At 47.9% G+C, this 23,273-nt stretch overlaps 1 protein-coding gene across 1 annotated transcript in view; it reads left to right on the top strand.

The window, feature by feature from the left end:
- Nucleotides 1-210: 210 nt before the first annotated feature.
- KAT2B (lysine acetyltransferase 2B) overlaps nucleotides 211-23,273 on the top strand; it is a 103,996-nt gene continuing 80,933 nt past the window's right edge. Inside the window, exon 1 of the mRNA XM_068545854.1 lies at nucleotides 211-507. Within this exon, the coding sequence (XP_068401955.1) occupies nucleotides 211-507 (297 nt within the window). The remainder of the gene's footprint in view (nucleotides 508-23,273) is intronic.

Genomic DNA, 23,273 nt, shown 5'->3' with positions numbered 1-23,273 from the left:
TGCCGGAGCGAGCCGGGCGGGTGGCGCGCGGGGGAGGGCGGGGGCGGGGAGGGGGGTGGGCGCAGGGGCGGGAGGGCGCGGGGGGAGGGTCTCGCGCTCCTGGCGACCAGAGCCCGAGAGGGAGACCCTGGCGGCGGCGGCGGCGGCGGCGGCGGCGGCGGTGGCGGCGGCGCCTGACACTCGGCGTCTCCTGCCGTGCTCCGGAGCGGCATGTCCGAGGCTGGCGGGGCCGGGCCGGGCGGCGGCGGGGCGGGGGCCGGGCTCGGGGCGCTGCCCCCACCGCCCCCCGCGCCCCCGCCCGCGCCGCCGCAGGGCTCCCCTGGCGCCGCCGCCGCCGCCGCCGGGGGCTCGGGCGCCTGCGGACCGGCGACGGCGGTGGCGGCGGCGGGCACGGCCGAGGGGCCGGGAGGCGGCGGCTCGGCCCGGATCGCAGTGAAGAAGGCGCAGCTGCGCTCCGCTCCGCGGGCCAAGAAACTGGAGAAACTCGGCGTGTACTCAGCCTGCAAGGTACGCGCTCGGCGCCCGGCCGGCCCGAGGGGCCGCGGCCGGGCCCGCGGGACCCCCTCCCCCTCCCGCCCCCCCCTCCCGCCCGGGGCCGCGGCACCGCGGAAGTGCTGCTGTCGCCCGCGCCCAATTAGCTGCTTCTCGGACCAGAGTGCTGTCGGGTGGGAAGGAGGGATCGCCGCGACCGAGAGCCTTTCCTTCCTCCCCCTTGGAAGGAGTTGCCTTCGCATCCGAGCTCCTGGGCTGCCCTGGGGCTTTGTTGCTTTGTAGGAGCTCGCCGGAGGCGCCTCCCAGGGAGTGGAGCGGGGCCAAGGCAACATCTTTTGGGGGACCTGAGCGCCCCCTCTCCGCCCTCCTCTCCCCGCGTCCCACTGGGCGGAGCTGGGTGGAAGGAGTGAGGCTGGAATAGGATTCCAGACTCCCGGCGCTTTGGGAGCTCGAAGGGGCGGAATGCGCGGGGTGGGCGGCGCAGCCCCAAGCTAGGGTCCTGGAGCTCCGGGCGCCCTCGGCCGGGGGCGGAGGCGCTGCGGCGCGCGGTGACAGCCCAGTCATTACTGTATTTTTACTTGTTTAGTTGAAACGCTGCCCCAGCCTCTCGGGGTGTAAACAGGATTTGGCAAGGTGACGGCCCAGCGCGGCGGGCGCTACTGCTCAGTTTGAGGACGCGCGTTTCTGGCCATCCCCTCTCCACCCCAGCTCCGGGCACCCCGCCGCCCCTTAGCTGCGGATCCAGATGTGGGCGTCGTGCTCCCGGGGTGGGAGCACTGCCCGAGGCCGCGGGGCAGGCTGGCCCTGCGCTGTCAGCAGCGGCTTTGTTTTGACAGGGTGACAGCTGAGGGGGGCGGGGACTTGGCCTTGTCAGCTCCTGCGGCCTGTGGCTGAAGCGGGGAAGAGACACACACACACTCACACACCTCCCCTGTGTTCCTCCCGCCTGCTGCAGACAGGGTCAAGTTCCCAGATTCCAGATTCCCACAGCCCAGATGCAGTTGGCCACGTCTGAATTTGGGCGTAAGGTTATTAATCCTGCTAGAATCTCGCACCCCGGTGATGCTGATTTTAGTATTTACAGGAGCTTCTCAACCTCAGTGGAATATCTGTACTTCCTTTCTCCACATCATTCACATCCTCTTGTGCATGTTGAACACCCACTGTAGACCCGGCACTGGTTCAATACATGTTTGTTGAGTGAACGTAGGATCTAGCCCAGTGCTTCTCAAACTTTCGTGTGCACAGGACTCTTCTGGGGAGCTGGGTAAATGCTGATTCTGCATCAGGAGGTCTGGGATAGGGCTGAGAGACTGCATTTCTAACAGACTCTCAGGTGATGTGATGTTAGTCCGCTGACTAGCAAGACCCTAGTTCAGACCTGGACAATATAAGATTAGCCCATTTGAATTCAGCCAAGAAAGTGAAACTGTGAAACACTAATGCCACATGGTTGGCATTTCTGAAGACAGAATGCAAAAATGATCCAGTGGGGAGTGTGCTTTTAAGAAAGGTGAAGGGGTAGGAGTTGGTTATGAAGGGCATTTGACGAATGAGAACAAGACCGGGAGAGGAGTGGGCGGAAGGGAGAACTGTACAGAGATAAGAACGGGGTCAGTTATTCGGTTGCCGTGGCGTTTTGCAGCCAGAGTGGGCTCAGGTGGGAGCCGTGTCAGCTCTGTGTTTCTGTTCTGGCTTTTTATTGGGTTCCCATCCTGAGCATCTTCTTTCCCTGCTCCCACCTTAACGTCTGAAAACTTTCCTGCAGTTTTTGGTCCTGTCTAAAACCATGAGCATGTGTGCCCTGCTTTGATATTTTTGATCCTTTCAAATTTCCTTGAGTGAAATGTAGCGCCTTTTCTAAAATTTGTAACTTCAGTGTTTCATGTTCACATTCACAACCAAACCTATAAGAAGGGAAAACCTCTCTCATTTAAGGTCTCTCTTCCTGCCCCTGGGAGACTCTGAATGTGTCCACTTCTATTTGCTCATTCATTCAGTAAGTATTTAGAGGGGTTCTCAACCGGATGCCAGGCATTGTGCTAGATGCTGGGACAGTGACACCCAGAATCTGTCCTTCTGGACCTACTGACCGTGTGTGTGCATGCACTTGCATACATGTGTTGGGTGAATCAATTACAATGAAGTTCGAAGAACCTGCTTTCTTAGAGTGCTGTTGGAACTCAGAGCAGGGCATTCACGGGCAGGAGGCACGAAGGGTGGGTGGGGTAGGAAGGGCTTCCTGGAAGAAGTGTCAGTGGCTGCTAAGGACTCTTAGCGGGGCAGGGTGCGGTCAGATGAAGCTTCTTGTAGTGGAGAAACTGAAAGTAGTTATGAAAGCTTGGAGTTGGGCCAGCGGGAGCTAAAGTCCATTGGCGGCGGCCACTAGATTGGTGGAGGCGGGTGTGCGTGGCCAAGAGGGAATCCAGGAATCTTAACATTATCTCAGATTTGCTTTTTTTTTTTCTTCTTCCAACTGTGCTTGATTGAGTGTGAGGAGGTGCAAGAGAGTGGAATCTGTATTTCTTTCTCAGCTTGTCTCTACCCTTTATGTAAGAAAGCCCCAAAGGACAGATTCTCCTACCTTTTGTCACTGACTGGCCACTTAGCAAGTTGGAGAGAATAGAGAGGTTAGGGAGTGGGGAGGGCTCTGGGAAGAGATGAAGTACTTTACTGGGGGGGCTACTGAAAGAAAACAGGTCCAAGACCTGATAAAAGATCTGGCCTTTAAACTTCACAAATGAAACAGAGAAAGAAGGGAGGTAGCTCACAGCCAGGGAGGTGCACCACACCCCGGAGAGAAGGGGGGGGGAAAAAAAAAAAAAAAAAGAAACAAACAAACTTGTTTTGCAGGATCCAGAGTAGAGCTCTTTGAACTGTGTCCTGGCACAGGTCGCTCATGTGACACAGCCAGACTGATCATTAAAAATATAAATCTGACCATGCTCTGCCCCTACTTAGGACCCTTAATTTCTCTTTATGAGGGGTCCACAAGACCCTGTGTGGCCTGGCCACTGCTCTCTCTGGCCCCCTTCAGGGCCTTGCGTGCATGGTTCCTTTCTACCTCAGGGCCTTTGCACACACTGTTTACTAGGACCAAAAGCTCCTCTCGCCTCACTTTCTTTTTTCTTTTTCTTTTTGGCCGCACTGCGCGGCATGTGGGATCTTAGTTCCCCAATCAGGAATTGAACCTGCGCCCCCTGCAGTGGAAGCAAGGAGTCTTAACCACTGGACCGCCAGGAAAGTCCCTTGCCTCACTTTCAAACGAACTCCCAGTTCTTCCTGCAAATCTCAGATTCCTTGCATGTCCTTTACAACCCTGGCCAGCCTTGCCATTCTAAATTTTCGGAACCCCCTCTGTACTTACTTTTCCTAACTGGTGCTTTCATCATGATTTTTAATTGTGTGATTATTTGATATGCGTTTGTCACTCTGAATAGATCCTAAGTGATGTGGTTATTGACTGGATGAATGAATGAGAGAAGAGAAAACGGAGGAAATGATTAACTGTTAGAAGAGCAGTAGTGAAATTTTAGCCTGACCACTTCTTGACAACTGGGCAGAGAGCATTTTTTCTCACGGATGTGCATAGGACTGGATTTTTAGTGTTATAAAAGGAGCCCCGAGTAAATTATGAGTAGCCCAAATCCACATCTATTTGAATGAAAATGTAATTTAGGTAGTAAAAAACCAAAAACCAATGACTGACTCTTCCTAGTGAAATAAGCCATTTTTACATGAGGGGAGGCCGGAGGGAGTGGTGGCCGAGAGCCACCTGAGTTCACATTTCAGGTCCAGCTGTGTGACCTTGGACAAGGACTTTACTTCAGCCTCCATTTCCTTGTCTGTTAAGTAGGAATAATAACCCTCACCTCACAGCCTAACAGTGAGGATTTCAAATGAGCTCCTGTGTATGAGGCATCCGGCAGGTGTCTAGTGCACCCTACGTTTTCTCAGCAGCTCAGAGTAGGGGATACCCTGTAAACTTGGGAGCCAAGAAAGAACATGGGGCTTAGTCTCCTATCCCAGCTCTGCCACTTGTATGGTCTTGGGCACAAGTCACTTAGTTTTCCTCTGAGCCTGGATTGCTTCATCTCTAAGATGGAGACCATGACTTCAACCTTGAAGTTCAAAGGTGGAAGGTTCCCCAGAGTTCCTGGAACCTAAATGTGTTGGGTTCATGCTGGCAAAATGAAATTGCCTGGTGCTAAAACAGAAATAGAGTTACAGATGTAGAAAACAAACTTATAGTTACCAGGGAGGAAAGGGGGGGAGGTATAAATTGGGAGATTGGGATTGACGTGTACACACTCTACTATATATAAAATAGATAACTAATAAGGACCTACTGTATAGCACAGGGAACTCTACTCAATACTCTGTAATGACCTGTATGGGAAAAGAATCTAAAAAAGAGTGGATATGTGTCTATGTATAACTGATTCACCTTGCTGTACAGCAGGAAACCAGCAGAACATTGTAAATTCACTGCACTCCAATAAAAATTAAAAGAAAAGAAAAGAAAAGAAAAGAAAAGAAATTGCTTGCTGCCTGTACTCAGTGTCCCAGTCAGGGGCTGCAAAGCAGTTATGCAGAACTTTGCTTTGATTCTGGGCTGAGTGCCTTACTTAGAGACTGACATAGGCACAGGACTAGAAAATTAGTCTTCATTTAACAAATAATGGTTTATAATCTAGAAGTGACACTGGCTGTAGAATATGCAGCGAGCACAGGCAGAGGCACCACCGTAAGAGAAAAAGCTTCCTACGTTGGCCAGGGGGCTGCGAATGGAGCACTAGACCGAGCCTTCACGTTAGGGGGAGTCCTGGACGCCTGTGTTTGTATTTGTCAGTCACTCCTCCCGGGAGCAAGTTTCTTTTGCAATGTTCAGTGTCTAGAGCAGTGGCTCTTACCCAGGAGCTGTTTTGCCCCCCAGGGGATGTTTGGCAAGGTCTGGAGACATTTTTGGTCATGGTAATTGGGGTGAGGGAGCACTGCTGGCGGCTAGTGAACAGAGGCCAGGGATACTGCTAAACATCCCCGGATGCACAGGACAGCCCAGGACAGCCCCGGACAGCCCCGCCGACACAAAGAATGATCTGGCCCCCATGACAGTAGTGCCGAAGTTGAGAAACTCTGCCTTGGAAGAAAATCGTATTGCCCCCAAATACCATAAATACATTTGCAGCGGAGGAGAAACGAATGCTTTTCACGTTAATTCGAATAACACTCAAAACCTGAAAAATCTCGCTTTGTGAATCCTGGGCATATTTTTTTTTTTTTTTAAGTGTTTGTTTTATTTATTTATTTATGGCTGTGTTGGGTCTTCGTTTCTGTGCCAGGGCTTTCTCTAGTTGCGGCAAGTGGGGGCCACTCTTCATCGCGGTGCGCGGGCCTCTCAACTATCGCGGCCTCTCTTGTTGCGGAGCACAGGCTCCAGACGCGCAGGCTCAGTAGTTGTGGCTCACGGGCTTAGTTGCTCCGCGGCATGTGGGATCTTCCCAGATCAGGGCTCGAACCCCTGTCCCCTGCATTGGCAGGCAGATTCTCAACCACTGCGCCACCAGGGAATCCCTGGGCATATTTTTAAACAGCTTTATTGTGGTATAATTTATAGATCATAAAACTCAGCAACTGTAAGTGTGCAGTCAGATGCTCTTGAGTAAATGTGTACAACTGTGCGTGCATTACCACAGGCCAGTTTTATAACTACCATTCCCCCTGCCCCTCTACCTCCGCAAAGGTCTGGTGGTTCCCGCCCCCCCCCCCCCCCCAGATCCCCCCACCGTGGGCAACTTTTTAAGGTGATATTTTGTATCAGTTGATTGTTGGTTTGCAAACAGAAACCCAATTGAAAGTATCTTTCTGGAGACTCTTAGATCATCAGTATTGTTACAGCAAAGCACAACACAGGAGGGGGCGTAGATCAAATGTTTTTAAAAACTCAAGTCTCTAGCCACATAAATCTAATGCAGACGATTATTTCACATGTGGTAACTTCTCCAAAAGGTGGTATCATGGAGCCAAGCACACAGGCAAAATGTTTCATTTGGCAGGCACCATGCAAAAAGGGAGAAAGATGACCAAATCGAATTATGTTTCCTCCTAAACTTTCAGGGAAGATGGAAATGCAAGCCTGCAAAAAGCCTTTGGATTGCAGTTTGCAGTTTTCTGTAACTGAAAAAAGTAGTTTATAGGGCAAAACAGTACAAAATCTGCTGAGGACTGTTTTGTTTTAGGAAGCGCGTGCTTGCGTATAGCATTTTGTGATGCAGTGCTCGTGGGGTTTTGTTTCTTTGTTTTTAACCATTCAGTAGATCTAAACCTAGTTACCTGTCCACATAGGCAGGCTTTAGTTCTGCGTCCATTTAATTCTGTAAATCCACAGGTCTGACCCGTCATAGGGAACATTGAGGGTAAAAGGGTAAAATATACAGTTTCACGCCAGGTACCTTGGAACAATCAGAACATCTGCTTCTCAGATGAAAGACCTGGATACTCAGCGCAGTGTCAATAAGACTTGGATTTCCAAGGCTCAGTGGCTTCTGATGGAGTTTGTTTCTCCATGAGAGGAAGATAGCTATTTGGGAACGGTTGTCGATGGCTTCTGGCTCTGGATGGTTCCCTACTCCTAATCTGATTCGATTCGAGTGTTCGAATCTGCCACAGCACCTGTGGTAGAACTGCAGGCGTGCCGACCACTTGGCGACCTGGAGACAACCTGGAGGATCACTCCTCCCACCCCACCGGCCGGTGGGTGCCCCTGGGCAGTCTCTTAACTGCCTATCTTTCAGTTTCCTCATTGGTGAAGTGGGAGGCGAGGTGCCACTTCATCAATTTACCGTGAAGATGAAATCATCTTATGTGACAGTTCTTAGAACACAGGCATTCCACAGATGTCTCTTTAATTTTTAAAAACTTTCCATTGGTATCGGCAGTTTTGTCGTTAGTGTTTTGCCACCGCACCTGGGGTAAGAGAAAGGCAGGGAAGGTCATGTTACTAGCAGGGAACCGGGACCCAAAGAGGTTCAGCAGCTTCGTCCAGCTGCAGGGGTGGCTCATGGGGGAAGCTGCCCACAGAGGCTCTCTTTCCAACGTGCCCTCTGCATCCTCTTCCCAGGCATTCTCATGGGGTGGAGAGGATGCTGTCCTTCCAAATGGTTTGCAGAGGGGACTTCACTTGTGGCAGGCATTCTCCTGCTCTCATTTGATGTTTATTGTACTCCTATTGGGAGGTATGTTCAAAGGCTTTTCTAGTTCATTGAAACCGTGCAGGCCATAAAGCAAACAAAATGTGTTCTTTATGACTGGCCCAGGGCAGACAGGTGCATGCCCTTGATGGTTTTAAAGCTGACAATCAAGAATGGTCACTGGGCTGGCCCGAGAGAGTTCCCTGCTGAAAGAAGATGAAACAGATATCTATCTGCTCGGGCTGTCAAAGGTGCCAGATGTGCCAGAGAGGTAAGGAATTGCCCGTCCTTGGTGTTCAGAAGTCCCCAAATAGCTCTGTATAAGACTTCACGCACAGTAGTATTTCAGCACAATCCACAGGAGTCATTTTTTTTTTTTTTAATTATATTTATTTTTGGCTGTGTTGGGTCTTTGTTTCTGTGCGAGGGCTTTCTCTAGTTGTGGCGAGCGGGGGCCACTCTTCATCGCGGTGCGCAGACCTCTCACTGTTGCGGTCTCTCCCGTTGCGGAGCACAGGCTCCAGACGTGCAGACTCAGTAGTTGTGGCTCACGGGCTTAGTCGCTCCGCGGCATGTGGGATCTTCCCAGACCAGGGCTCGAACCCGTGTCCCCTGCATTGGCAGGCAGATTCTTAACCACTGCGCCACCAGGGAAGCCCCAGAGGAGTCATTTTTAAAAAAAACTTTTATCATGCAGACAGTTAAAGTGCTCAAATCATCACTATGTGTGAGGATTTGGGGGATGAATTTTTACATATGCATGCGTCTATGCAACTGCCGTCCAGATAAAGCACCTGTAGAGTGTTTCCAGCACCCCAGGGGCCCCCTTGTGCCCCCTCCCCACCTCTGGTAACCCTTATTCTGATGTTTATTGCCAGAGGTCAGCTTTGCCTCTCTGAAGCTTCACATCAGTGGCATCGCACGGTTTGGGCTCCTTTGCCTCTGGCTTCTGTCACTCCACGTGGCGTCTGTGCGCTGCATGTGCCTTGTTTCCTATAGCTCTAGTTTGTCAAGACACATGTGTTTAAGCTAAAAAACAAGTTAAAAATTGCTAACCATTTCCAGAATGGAAGTCATTGGATGTGGACAGCTTCCTGAGATGAATTTTTTTTTTTTTAAATTAATTAATTAATTAATTAATTATTTTTGGCTGCATTGTGTCTTTGTTGCTGCGCGCGGGCTTTCTCTAGTTGCGGCAAGCAGGGGCTACTCTTCGTTTTTGGTGCGCGGGCTTCTCATTGCAGTGGCTTCTCTTGTTATGGAGCATGGGCTCTAGGTGAGCAGGCTCAGTAGTTATGGCGCACGGGCTTAGTTGCTCCGTGGCATGTGGGATCTTCCCGGACTGGGGCTCGAACCCATGTCCCCTGCCTTGGCAGGCAGATTCTTAACCTCTGTGCCACCAGGGAAGTCCCTAAGATGAATTTTAATTAGGCTTTTGAAAGAAAAGATGGGAATTTGATCTCCGGGTGTACTGGGAAGAACCCACGAGGGCAGGAAGGTGGACGGGCAATCCAGGAGGCGTACTGGCCGAGCAGACATAGAGAAGGATTGGAAAGGAGAGCCAGAATGTTGGGGGCTGTGATGTCACAGCTGCGGAATGCCCAGCCTGTGTCCTTCCTTCTCCCCTGGAGTCTGCGTTGGTGAGCCCTTACTGGTAAATATCATGCTAAGTCCTGCTGTTACCCTTCCTTGGTTCTGGAAGTCGACTGGAGTTATACACTGTGTCCTGTAAACCACGCAGAGTCATACGTGTTGGGTGCAGTGGCGGGGTTCCTAGAAGGCTGGCTGGAGACAGGTCCAGAAAGCTCCAGTGGGTGCTGACACCCTTGTTATTGGCCTAGGGGATGGAGATGCAGGACAGAGAATGTTCCTTCCGGTTTATCCCCACACCATCTCCAGAACTGTGTGCTGAGGCCATTAAGGGCCATCTTCTCCCCAGGAGTGGCAGTGAGGGACACAGATTACTATACAGCCTACAGTTTTTCCATAGCAGCCCATCCTTGAAAACTTGTATTAAATATTTAAGATAAGCTTACTATTTAATGGGATCATATGGACCGTAAAGTAATCTTTTCTGTAATTGATATAGTTAACACAACGGGAGTTTCATCTTTTTTACTTGTGTGTGCATGTACACGGAGGTGTTATACCTGTACCATGTAGTTATTCATGTAACATTTATTTCCGTGGGCTGCTCTGGAAGATTGCCACTCAGGTAGCTCCTGCCCAAACCCCTTATGACAACTCGTTACCTAGTTATCGTCGAAATAGAATCAAATCCTTTATAATGATGAATTGTTTTCATCTCGGGCTTCTAATTGGCATGCTGGTACCCCCTGCATCGCACACTTTTCTTCTCCAGGTATTGGTGTGTCTTGTTGTTAAAACTCATTCTGGTCTGTTCTCAAATGCCAGCTTCTCAGAGACGCCTCCTGACCGCTCCCCCACCCTGCCAAAGTAGCAGTACTCCATCACTCTATAATTTTACCTTGGTTTGCTTTCCTGTATTGCATTTGCCAATACTTGGAAATCACATATAGTTTCTTGTCTGTTTCCCTTATGACAATGGAAGTTCCCTGAAGCAAGGACTTTGGTTCATTCCGTATCCCAGGTCCATGGACCATGTACACAGTGGGTGTTCAATCCGTATTTGTTGACTAAGTGGGTCATATTCACAGGCTTTGTGAGGTTGGAGGAGAGGAAGTTTTGTTTTAAAGACAAGGAAACTGGGGCCCAGGGAGGTTTGGTAACTTGCCCACAGCCATGTGGTCAGCAGCAGGGCAGCCCTGAGCTGGGGCTGGAACAGCGTCTCCTGATACTCAGCTCACGGGGACCTGATGACACACGGTACTTGTCTGATGGCCTGGACTTCTGCTCAAGGCAGAGCAAGAAGGAATCAAACCCACTTTTAATCCTCCTCTGAGTGAATGATGTGAACTTCTCTGACCTGCATTTCCTCGCCTGCAAATTAAAATGAAATTTGCACAAGGGGATTGTGAATATGGTAAGACCAGCGGGTTAAAACCTATGGGGGGGGGGGCGGATGGAAAGGCCCTACTGTATATCCTAAAAGTCTAAACTATGCTAGTGAACTAAAAAGATCGCCTATAAAGGTATGTTTTCTAACTACTATTTATAGTTTTTGTTCCTTTGCTGTCCACTTAAACTAAAGGCTAAAACAGGCTGTCTTTAATTTGTTCTTCTGTTTGTACCCAGAGGCCCAGACACAGGGCTTATTATTATTATTATTATTATTTTAATTAATTAATTAATTTTTGCCTGTGTTGGGCCTTCGTTGCTGCGTGCCGGTTTTCTCTAGTTGCAGCGAGCTGGGGCTACTCTTTGTTGCAGTGCACGGGCTTCTCACTGCGGTGGCTTCTCTTGTTCTGGAGCATGGGCTCTAGGCACGCAGGCTTCAGTAGTTGTGGCACGCTGGCTCAGTAGTTGTGGCTCGCAGGCTCTAGAGCACAGGCTCAGTAGTTGTGGCGCGTGGGCTTAGTTGCTCCGCGACATGTGGGATATTCCCGGACCAGGGCTTGAACCCTTGTCCCCTGCATTGGCAGGCGGATTCTTAACCACTGTGCCACCAGGGAAGCCCTGGGCTTATTTTTTTTAATCAGGAGACAAATGCATTGATTTTGGAAAAAAAGTGGGAACGATGTCGCTAGTGATCCCCTTGGCCTGACACACCACCTAACCTTAGGAGGAGGCTTTCTGTAATCTCTTCAGTGACCTCAGGTGTGTGGAGATATTTCCATGAACTCGACACCATCCTAAGAAGCCCCCGCGTGCCCTGGGCCTGCGCAGCCGTCTACGAGGCTTCTGTGGTACACAGGAGATTCCAGAAGTACAGGGATGATACCTGACTAATACTCTAGTGATTGATGGCAGCGGCCGCTCCATCTATTGTTTGCATTCGCTCTAACAAGCTGGTGTTGAAACTGGCTGGCAGAATGCCAGGGAAGCCAAGGTCAGCGTACTCTGAAACAGCGAAGTGAGTCACGGGAGCCAGGACTTGCACGTTGCACATGCCCACAGGAGCACCTGACTCACCCACCTCCAGGGGAACATGTAGTGGCCAGCTGCCTGTGCCCGGCTCTGTCCTAGGTGTGTGGTGGGTGACAAAAGGACGTGCAAGCCACAAGGAGTCCTCATCTCGCTGGGGAGACAGACATGAACGGAAAGAAAAATGGAAGCGAATAATGAGGCATGAAGTCCGTGCAAAGAGAAAGCGTCACGAGCTGGGGCGGGTGGGAGCGTAGGTGAGGGGCCCAGCCCAGGTGGAGCGAACAGTAGAGAGCAGAGCGGAAGGGAGCAAGGCATCAGAGTGGTTTAGAACGCGGACCTGGGCAACAGGTTGGCCCAGTTGGAATCCTGATGTGCTGCTATCTTGCTCTGAGACTGTGGGGAGATTCCGTACCCTTCACAAGCCTCAATTTCAGAGCTGTAAAGTGGAGAGAGCGTTATTGTCAACTTTTTCCCATTCATCCAACAACTTGTTCTTGAATGTGTCAGGCGTTGATTCAGATGCTGGGGATACAGTGACCGATGTGTCCTCGCTCTTGGAGACCTTGCTTTCTGGTAGCAGAAGCAGACAGTAAACAAGAAAATAACAGAAAGTGGTAAGTGCCGCACACACAGAGAATGAAAACAGAGACATAGATGAGAACCCCTGGGGAGCTCCTTCAGATGTGTGCCTGGAAAGCTCTCTCTGAAGAGGGGACACGTCCTGGGCCAGAATGACGACAGGAAGCCAGCTCTGCGTGGGGTGTGAGGGGAGAGGGAGGTGCAAAGACCCTGGGCCCCGAGAGGCCTTGGCAGGGTCAAGGGCAGCCAGGTGACCAGCGTGGCTGGTTGGGGGTGGGCGTGGGATGAGCGTAGATGAGGTGAAGAAGAAGTAGATGGGGCCAGATTGCCAGGGTATAATTTTCACCCAGTGAAATGATCTGATCTCCACCTCTGAGCACTTTCAACGAATGCATATCAAGACCCAAACAGTTTCGTCACCCTAGAAATTTCCCTACTGCTCCTTGACCTTCGTATCCCTCTCCTCCCGGAAGCAACCACTGATCTACTTTGTGTCACCGCAGGTTAGTTTTGATATTCTAGCATTTCTTATAAATGATACCACATAGTACACACTATTCTTTTTTCACTCCGCTTAGGATTTTGGGGATTCATCCATGGTGTTGCATGCATCAGTAGTTAACTTCTTTTTATTGCTGAGAAATACTCGACTGTACGGATGTACCACAGTTTATCTGTCTACCTGTTGATGGACATCTGGGCTGTTTCCAGTAGATTCAGAGAAAACCTGCACTTTCAAGCATCTCCTTTGGCTGCTCTGAGAAGAATAAAGTGTTTAAGAGAAAGAGTGGAAAAAGAGGGCCAGTTGAAGTTATTGCAGTCTAGGTATAAGTGGATGGTGGCTTGGATGAGGGTGGTAGCAGTGGAGGGCTGAGAAGGAGACAGTTTGGGGCTGTGTTATGAGTTTAGAAGCAACAGGATTTGACTTGTTGGCAGGGAGGGTGGGAGGCATGCGAAGAAAAGACAGAAATGAATGTAATGTCTGGGTTGCTGGCCTGAGCAGCTGAAAGGATGGTAGTTCCATTTATCAAGATTTGTGACCACCTAGAGGGGTGGGTTAGGGAGGGTGGGAGGGAGATGCAAGAGGGAGGGAATATGGGGATGTATGTATACATATAGCTGATTCACTTTGTTATACAGCAGAAGTTAACACACCATTGTAAAGCAATTATACTCCAATAAAGATGTTTAAAAAAAAAAAAAGGGTGAGACCGTGGGAGAAGCATATTGGGGTGGGTGAGAGTCAAGAATTCTTTCACGGATGTGTTAACATATATCTCTTAGTCAAGTGTTGTTTTGATGATAAAGCGAGGTAGTCCATTTAGCAGTTGTGTATAATATCTGGAACGTTCTTTTTTTAAAATAAATTTATTTATTTTATTTATTTTTGGCTGCATTGCATCCTAGTTGCTGTGCCCGGGCTTTCTCTAGTTGCAGCGAGCGGGGGCTACTCTTCGTTGTGGTGCGTGGGCTTCTCATCGTGGTGGCTTCTCTTGTTGCGGAGCACGGGCTCTAGGCGCACGGGCTTCAGTAGTTGTAGCACGTGGCCTCAGTAGTTGTGGCTCGTGGGCTGTAGAGCGCAGGCTCAGTAGTTGTGGCTCACGGGCTAAGTTGCTCTGTGGCATGTGAGATCTTCCCAGATCAGGGCTCGAACCCATGTGCCCTGCATTGGCAGGCGGATTCTTAACCACTGCGCCACCAGGGAAGCCCAATATCTGGAACATTCTAAATGCTCAGCAAATGGTATCTACTATTATAGTGAGAAGCAATGCTAAGTAAACCTAAGTGTCCATCAACAGAGGAATGGATAAAGAAGATGTGGTACATTATACAATGGAATATTACTCAGCCATAAAAAAGAATGAAATAATGCCATTTGCAGCAACATGGATGGACCTAGAGATTGTCATACTAAGTGAAGTAAGTCAGACAAAGACAAATATCATATGATATCACTTATATGTGGAATCTAAAAAATAGTACACGTGAACTTATTTACAAAACAAACTCACAGACATAGAAAACAAACTTATGGTTACCAAGACAGGGGGAGGGATAAGCTGTGAGTATGGTTTCAACATATACACAATACTATATATAAAATAGATGAACAACAAGGACCTATTGTATAGCACAGGGAACTATATTCAATATCTTGTGATAACCTATAGTGGAAAAGAATAGAAAAAAAGACTATAGATATATACATATATATGTATAACTGAATTACTTTTCTGTACACCTGAAACTAACACAGTATTGTAAGTCAACTGTACTTAAAAAAACAAACAAACAAAAAAGCAGTGCTAAGTAATAATTATTGATCTTAATAAAGCAACTAGCCCAACTGGGGAAAAAGGAAAAACGAGTAAATGGAAATCGTGGGAAATAGGATCCACTGGGTAAAGAAGAAAAGAGTTGATAGAAGGTCTTGAATTCCAAGTAGAAAAAGTCAAACTGAATCCACTTACTAATAGTGAGTCTTTGCACTTTAAGACAGAGGAGACATGAGATATTTTAGAGCAAGGAGGTCTAGGTTTTGGTCTTTGCTCCTCTGCCAGCTGGGTGAATGCAAAGCCACACCCTTCTCTAAGGACTGAATCACCGGCCCTTCCTATGGGGCTATTGGGTGGGGAAAATAGGATGACGTAGGCGAAAATTGCCTTGGGAAGTATCAGACAGAAGTGTTTGACATTATTCAGTGGCATTTTAGAGTAGAGCCATGTGTGCAGTAGGTGTTATATGGAGGGTGGGAGTGGGAAGAGATTGAAGGTGGGGAGGAGGCTGGTCCTTCTAACTGGCTAGTAAGGGCCTGACCTAGGGCCTTGGCAGTGAGAAAGGAGAAGGTATAAATCTGGCAAAGACTTTGAAAGGAGAATCAGGTGGCCTTGGGTGAGGGCCTTGAAAGCAGATGTATAGCATTCAGGAGCTGGGAGAAAAGCCTAATGCCTGTGTAGGGAATAGCATCGTTGAAAAGGGGGTGTTGGAGTTGAGGGCAAGCCTTCAAGTAAAACCTGGGCCGAGATGCCAGGTGTGGGCAGTTGGGAACGTGGGCTGGACGCTTTGCTCTGCAGGTTGTGCTGGTTAAGGGGACCTTGCGAGTCATCAGCCCAGATACTGGCTGATACTCTTAAAAGCGTGAGCCGGCCCAGGATGCAGCGTATATGGCGCTGTTTATTTTGCTCGTCCTGATTGATTTGGTGTCAAGACAGCAGGCTGAGGAGTGAGACATTCTGTCAGTCAGCTGGTTGCCCGGGCTGCTCAGTGCCAGCCAAGCGATTTGAGGAATCTTCCCACTGCGTTGGAGGCTGAGCTGACTGCTTTGGCAGGTTCACCGGTGAAGTCCGAGATGGAGGGTGCGTGTATGAAAAGACTCCAGGAATTGTCTGGGCTTCAGGGTTCCGGGGCACCAGTTTCTTGGCCCTGGTGTCACTCAGGACCTCTTGAGGCCCTTCCAAGGGTGATGCATGTTTCAGTTTGGCCCTGGAGAGGTGACTCAGACATAAGGAAGGGTCTGGCCCACCCCTAGGCCGTGTGGTAGCACTGGAGTCATTCTAGCACCTTCTGAGACCATGCCTGAGGGTCCTGGGCCTTGGGTTCAGTCAAATCTGATTATTTAGCATAAAGAGTGCAGTTCCTTATTGAAGTCCAGCACAGACACAGGGATTTCTTCCAGACCCAGAGGTCTCCTCCTGAAGGTTTTCTGTTGATTGGATGTTGGTGCCTCGTGGAGGGCCTGCAAGGATGTTGTTTGAATAGGGTGTCCGTACCTGCTTGTCTTGTCCTGGGTCATTTCCTCAGGCTCAACCACTCTCTTCTCCTCTGTACCCTTGGCCCCTCTCTTCAATATTTGTTTTTCTGGTTCCTTGTGGCTTTCCAGACCAAAATGGCACCCTTAATTAAGGTCTTCAGAGACGCTTCTGCTCTGAATTACCTCGCCGGTTATCTAGTCTCCCCTTCCGATTCTGTTTTCACTCTCAATTCCAGGCACATTTCATCTCCTGAGGGAAGACTCCCTCCCCCACTCCCACTTTATTCTTTTCACTTGTACTAAAAGTCACCAAATTTTAAGAATCCCACATTTGATCTCCTGAGGGAAGACTCCCTCCCCCACTCCCACTTTATTCTTTTCACTTGTACTAAAAGTCACCAAATTTTAAGAATCCCGGTTTCCAGTCGTAACTTTATGGTGTCTGCTGGCTGTCCGTGGGCAGCTGTGTCAACTGCAAGGATTATCACACAGTGAAGAGAGAAAAAGTGTTCATGTCCCAGAAAGGATTCCTTAGCCCGTTAAATTTAAACTGTATATGGAAAGCTCACGTTAATCCAGGGAGAAGAGAGAGGTATTAACACCCACATGCCCGAGACCATCTTTTTCCTTTGCATCTTTGCTACTCCAAGTGTGGTCCTCACCTGGGAACTTTTTCGAAATGCAGCATCTTGGGCCCTGCCCTGGCCCTACTGATTCTGAATCTGCGTTTTAACAAGATCGTCTAGGTAATTCAGGAGTAAAGTTTGAGAAGCACTGCTGCAAATCCCACGAGCATTATTCAGACTACTTCCACAGCAGTTCACTTCTAAAGGGAACATTTATTGGAATCACAGCTCATACAGCAGACTCTGGGTGTTGCTGCTGTTTTAAAATAGGATTAAAAGAATTTTCTTCCCGAAGGAATGCATGCACACAGTTAAGAGCAAAATTCAGACTGCTCGCAATGGTGGCCAATGAAAATTTAGACACTCACCCCAGCCTTCCCCAGCCCCAGGCTCACTCCTCAGTCCCTTGGACTAATTTCCAGAAATTGTTGGTCTCCCCTCCGCCACCCTCCTGAGGCTGCATCTTACATTTTCTACTAGAATTCGAGGAGGGGAACTAGAGTCACTGTACAGAAATCCATTTTCGATTCTGATGAGGCTCGAATGAATTTGTAAACAGGCCAGAAAGCTGCATGGCAGCAGGTCAAAGGTGTTGGGTGAGGGAGTCTGAAAGGAATGCCAGCAACATGGCTTTATTATTAGCAAGTTTTATTTGTTTCACACTCTCCACTAATTTTAAAAACAGGGCAGCCTACTTAATGACTTATTTCTGTCATTTGCTGTTTCTCTTTTGCTGGGACAGATTCTGCCAGCAGAGGTGTGGCCATCTAGATGCTCTGACTTCTTTTGCTTTTTTCTATCTGAAAGGACAGAGGTGGAGACCCCCATGTGCTGGTCTTTTATTATGATGATGATTTTTAATGTAGCGTATTAAGCTTCTTTAATTTGTATTTGAGAAAATAAGCCTCAATTTTGGGACGCGCTTTGGGGAAACTCCGTAGAAGACTCATATTTGAAGTGATAATTTAATAGCAAGTTCTTGCCCTTTTAAAAGACAGTTTTATTGAGGTATCATTTGCATGCCATAAATTCCTCTGGTTTTAAGCATGCAATTCAGTGATTTTTAGGAAATTGAGTTGTACAGTCATCACCAAAATCCAGGTTTCCATTACCCCAAAAAAGATCCTTGTGTCCCTTTGCAGTCAACCCTGTTTGCACCCCCAAGCCCCAGACTACTAATTGACTTTCTATCTCTATACATTTGCCTTTTCTGGACATTTATATAAATGGAATTGTACAATACATGGTCTTTTGCGACTGGCTTCTTACACTTAGCATAATGTTTTTGAAGTTCATCCATGCACTAGCTTGTATCAACACTTCATTCTTCTTTACTGCCAAGTAACATTCCAGTGTATGGATATGCCACATTTTGTGTATGAACCAGTTCACCAGTTGATGGACTTTTGGTTTCTTTCCACTTTTTGGCTAGTATGAATCACGTTACTGTGGATGTTTTCAAATCTGTTGGGTAGATACCCATGGGTGGGTTTGCTGGGTCATGTGATAAATTTACGCTTAACTTTAAAAAGATTATTATTTTTTAGAGTTGTGGCAGAATACACATCACATGAAATTTATCATCTTAACCATTTTTAAGGGTACAGTTAAGCGGCACAGAGAAATTCACTACGTTGTGCAGCCATCACCACCGTCTCTGCTTAGAATTCATTTCATCCTGCAAAACTGAAACTCTGTACCCACTGAACAGTAACTCCCCATGGCTCTGTCCACTCAGCTCCTGCCAACCTCCATTATTCTCTCTGTCTCTATGATTTGACTCCTTTTCAGTCTGTTGATTATGTTCTTTTGATGCACAGAAGTTTAAAATTTTGATTAAGTCCTTTTTTTTTTTTTTTTTTTTTTTTGCTGCATTGTGCGGTTCGCGGGATCTTATTTCCCCAACCAGGGATCGAACCCGGGCCGCCTGCGGTGGAAGTGCCAAGTTCTAACCACTGGACCCCCAGAGAATTCCCAGTTAAATCCTATTTTTTGTTGTTGTTGCCTTTGCTTTTGGTGTCATATCCAAGAAGTCATTGCCAAATCGAATGTCATGCAGCTTTCCCCACCCCCCCCCCCCCCCCCCCGTATTTTCTCCTAAGAGTTTTACAGTTTTAGGTTTTATGTTTAGGTCTGTGATCCATTTGAAGTTAGTTTTTTTTTTTTTTTTTGAAGTTAGTTTTTGTACATGGTGTAAGGTAAGGGTCCAACAATTTCATTCTTTTGCATGTGAATGTCCAGCTTTTCCAGCATCGTTTGTCGAAAAGACTGTCCTTTTCCCATTGAATGGTCTTGGCACCCTTGTCGAGAAATCATTTGACCATATATGTGAGGGTTTATTTTGGGGTTTTCTATTGGTTTAACTTTTTAAGAAACTGCCAAATGGCTTCCAAAGCAACTGCACCGTGTTACAATCCCCTCCAACAATGTGTGAGGATTCCCACTTTCTCATATCCTTGACAAAATTTATTACCTGCTCTTTTTTTTTTTTTCTTTAAATTTTGTTGTGCTGGGTCTTAGTTGCAGCAGGCAGTCTCCTTACTTGTGGCTCAAGGACTCCTTAGTTGCAGCAGGCGGGCTCCTTAGTTGCGGCATGCGAACTCTAGTTCCCTGACCAGGGATTGAACCCAGGTCCCCTGCATTGGGAGAACAGAGTCTTAACCACTGCGCCACCGGGGAAGTCCCCTTACCTGCTCTTTTGATTATAGCCGTCCTCGTAGGTGTGAAGTTGTATCTCATTGTGGTTTTGATTCTTGACCTTTGAACATTCTGCCTTTGTCCAGCCTGAAACAGAGAGGTAGTAAAACGGAGTGAGGACACCCTCCCTTCCCTCCCCCCGACACACACACAACCACAGGACCAGTTATCTGCCTGAATACACTTAATCCTTCTGCAGGGTAGACTGAATAAGCTCGGGCAAGTGTCTTAACATCTTAGAGCCTCAGCTTTCTCTTCTGAATAATGGGAATAATAAATCCCTTTCTCGAGACTTCTCTGGCAGTCCAGTGGTTAAGACTCCGAGCTTCCACTGCAGGGGGCGTGGGTTCGATCCCTGGTTGGGGAGCTAAGATCTCACCCGTGCCATGTGGCACGGCCAAAAAAAAAAAAAAAAAAAAATCGCTTTCTCACACAAGGTGAGATACGAACAAGTATACAAGTGCCTTTTTTTTCTGGTGCTTAATAAATGTTGGATTCACAGTTTTACTGCCTACATTTCCCATCTGTGTGATTTTGCTGTGGGACAGCCCTGTCCCTGATTTAACTTTTCCAGCAAATATGACTTTCCAGCATTTTAAGCATAACAGAGCCCCGCTAGCAGCTTGGCCACCTCTCTCCGGTTCCTCTGGATGCAACCCAAATATCTTCACGCTCTTGTCTCTCATCGACGCGGCGTGAACTGGGAGTACCCTGCTCCCTTGTCTGCCTGTCCTCTGGGTCGTGATCACTTGTTTATCTGGTTTTGCTTCCTTCTCTTCATCCGTCCTGGCTTCTGTGTACCCTGACAAAATCTGGTGCATTCTCTTGACCTCTCCCCCCTGGATCCTGTTGGGGCAAAAACCATGTTTATCCTAGACCTGTTTATTCCTAGCAATGAGGTGGCCTTTCCTTTCTCGGTGCCGCCACGTCTGCAGAGACTTGCCCCCGGGTGGCGGGGGGGGAGGGGAGATGCGCTCCCCCTGGCAGCCTCCCCGCCTGTGCCTGGGTTGCTAGCTGCGGTGGTAATTGGCTTGGCAATGCACGCCCTAAAAGGTTGTGCTGCAGCTGATACTTTGTTGAAGCTGCAAGGCCAACCCTCTTGGGAGTTCCCTGAAACAGCAGCTGTCTTGTCTTATTAAGGAGAGACATGGGAAAGGTGTTTTGAAGGGAGACGTCTTATCTCAAAGCACAGTGGCTGGGCCTGAGCATCTGGAAGGGAGATAGGAAGGCCAAGGCAGAGGGCAGGGTGGCAGCAGCTTGGGACGCTTGGCAGAAAATGCTTCGCTGGCAGTTGAGGATAATGGTTGAATGTTTTCCAAGGACATAATATGTCCCCTTCAGTAAATTGGGTAATAAGTCCCATACATATTAAAAATGTTGTGGGCTTCCCTGATGGCGCAGTGGTTGAGAGTCTGCCTGCCAATGCAGGGGACACGGGTTCGCGCCCTGGTCTGGGAAGATCCCACATGCCGCGGAGCAGCTGGGCCCGTGAGCCACAATTACTGAGCTTGCGCGTCTGGAGCCTGTGCTCTGCAACAAAAGAGGCCGCGATAGTGAGAGGCCCGCGCACCGCGATGAAGAGTGGCCCCCACTTGCCGCAACTGGAGAAAGCCCTCTCACAGAAACGAAGACCCAACACAGCCAAAAATAAATAAATAAATAAATAAATAAACCCAAGGTTTAAAAAAAAAAAGCTTACACTTAAAAAAAAAAAAAAAAAAGGTCTAAGTTAAAAAAAAAAAAAAATGTTGTGCACTTAGGTTCTGAGTGTCCCATGGTGCTTGTACACATGTTAGGAAGTATTTTTCATATCCTACCAACATGAAAAATTTAGAAACAAGTGAGCAAAATCGAGAGACTTCCACATACCTCAATGGGGTATAACTTTCATCAGTTAGAACCACTTAAGAAATATGGGGACTATTCTGTGCCTAAGCTGTTAGGGTCCATAGTGAAGACTTGGGTTTGAGGGGGGTGAATTCCCTTTAAACTCTAGTGCAGCAGTGTCACCAGAAGTAGAATGTGAGCCCACATCTGTAACTTGACATTTCCTAATAGCCACTTGTTTTTTTTTTTTTTTTAATTTTCGTTGGAGTATAGTTGATTTACAATGTTGTTAGTTTCTGCCGTACAGCAAAGTGAATCAGTTATACATATAGATGTATCCACTCTTTTTTAGATTCTTTTCCCATATAGGGCATTACAGAGTATTGAGTAGAGTTCCCTGTGCTATAAAGTAGCTCCTTATTAGTTATCTATTTTATGCCACTTGTATTAACTTCCTCGGGCTGCCATAACAAATGATCACAAACAAATTGTCAGAAAGTTCCTTTAATTCAGTTCTGGAGGCCAGAGGTCTGAAATCAAGGTGTCAGCAGGGCCATGCTCCCTTTGAAGGGTCTGGAAAGAATCCTTCCTTGCCTTTTCTAGCATCTGGTTGTTCCTGGAAACGCTTGGCCTTTCTTGTTTTTGTTTTTTTTTCCCCGCAACTTTTGGGATCTTAGTTCCCCGACCAGGGATTGAACCCACACCCACGGTAGTGAAAGCGCGGACTCCTAACCACTGGACCGCCAAGGAATTCCCCTTCCTTGGTTTTATAGTTGTGTCTCTCCAGTCTCCGCCTCCGTCTTCACATGGCATCTTCCCTGAGTGTCATTGACTCGGTTTCCAAATCTCCCTCTCTCTTTCTCTTATAAAAATGCCAGTTATTGGTTTTAGGGCCTAGTCTAAACGAGGATAATTTCATCTCAAGATCCTTAAGTAGGACTTCCCTGGTGGTGCAGTGGTTAAGAATTTGCCTGTCAATGCAGGGGACATGGGTTTAAGCCCTGGTCCGGGAAGATCCCACATGCCGCGGAGCAACTAAGCCCATGCATCAGAACTACTGAGCATGCATGCTGCAACTACTAAAGCCCGCGTGCCTAGAACCCGTGCTCCACAACAAGAGAAGCCACCGCAATGAGAAGCCTGCGCACTGCAGCAAAGAGTAACCCCCGCTCACCGCAACTAGAGAAGGCCCGCGCACAGCAACAGAAACCCAGCACAGCCAAAAATAAATCAAAAAAAAAAAAAAAAAAAGATCCTTAAGTAATCCTATTTCCAAATAAGTTCCCTTTGTGAGGTTCCAGGTGGTCCTAAACTTTGGGGGGACACTATTCGACCCACCACACCACATTAAAAAAAAATGAGAGAAAACAATTCCATTTCATTAATTTTAATGTTTTATCTAATATTCCAAAATATCATTATAACATGTAATCAATATAACAGAATTCTTAACGAGATATTTTAACATTCTTTTTTCCCCCTTGGACACTAAGTCTCTGAAATCCAGTGCATATCTTATAGTTACAAAGCATCTCAACTTGGACTTTCTCTGAGGGCTGCATAGTGGCTTGTGGCTGACTGCCATGTGCCGGCCAACACGCTGACAAAGCTTTTATGCTTCTCAGTGTTTTGCCCTGTACTTTCGCCCTCTCTCCTCTCTCCTCTCTCCTCGCCCTCCCTTTACCCTCCTCTTAGTTTAAGAAATAAAAACCTACTTTGTAAAAGCTACTGGGTCCCCAAGACTCAGTGGAGGAGGCCGAGTTAGCCAGTTTTGAAAGAAAAGTCCTTTATTCAGTTACCTTTTTAAGCTTCGGGGTTCATTGTTGTACAGCTTATTAAGCACTTCTATCACAAGTGGCTTAAATAAATGTGGTTAATATTTGGGATGTAACATTTTTTACTGAGTAGGCTATTGGGAGGAATCTCCCGGCCATGAGATTTGTGACCCACCCCTTTAGCAGCCCCTCCATGAACGTGGCATTATTCTGTCCTGTTAAGACAAGAAGAGGCACAAACTTTTCTTTCTGGGCTGATTGCTCTGAGTCTCTTGCAATCATGAAGTTAAGATTAATATCTCTAAAAATCTGTTTTGTCTGCTCCAAG

Source organism: Eschrichtius robustus, chromosome 6 (genome assembly GCF_028021215.1).
Source record: "Eschrichtius robustus isolate mEscRob2 chromosome 6, mEscRob2.pri, whole genome shotgun sequence".
Lineage (NCBI taxonomy): Eukaryota > Metazoa > Chordata > Mammalia > Artiodactyla > Eschrichtiidae > Eschrichtius > Eschrichtius robustus.
The sequence above is the reverse complement of the archived record's forward strand: the minus strand, read 5'-3'. Positions and strand labels throughout refer to the sequence as shown.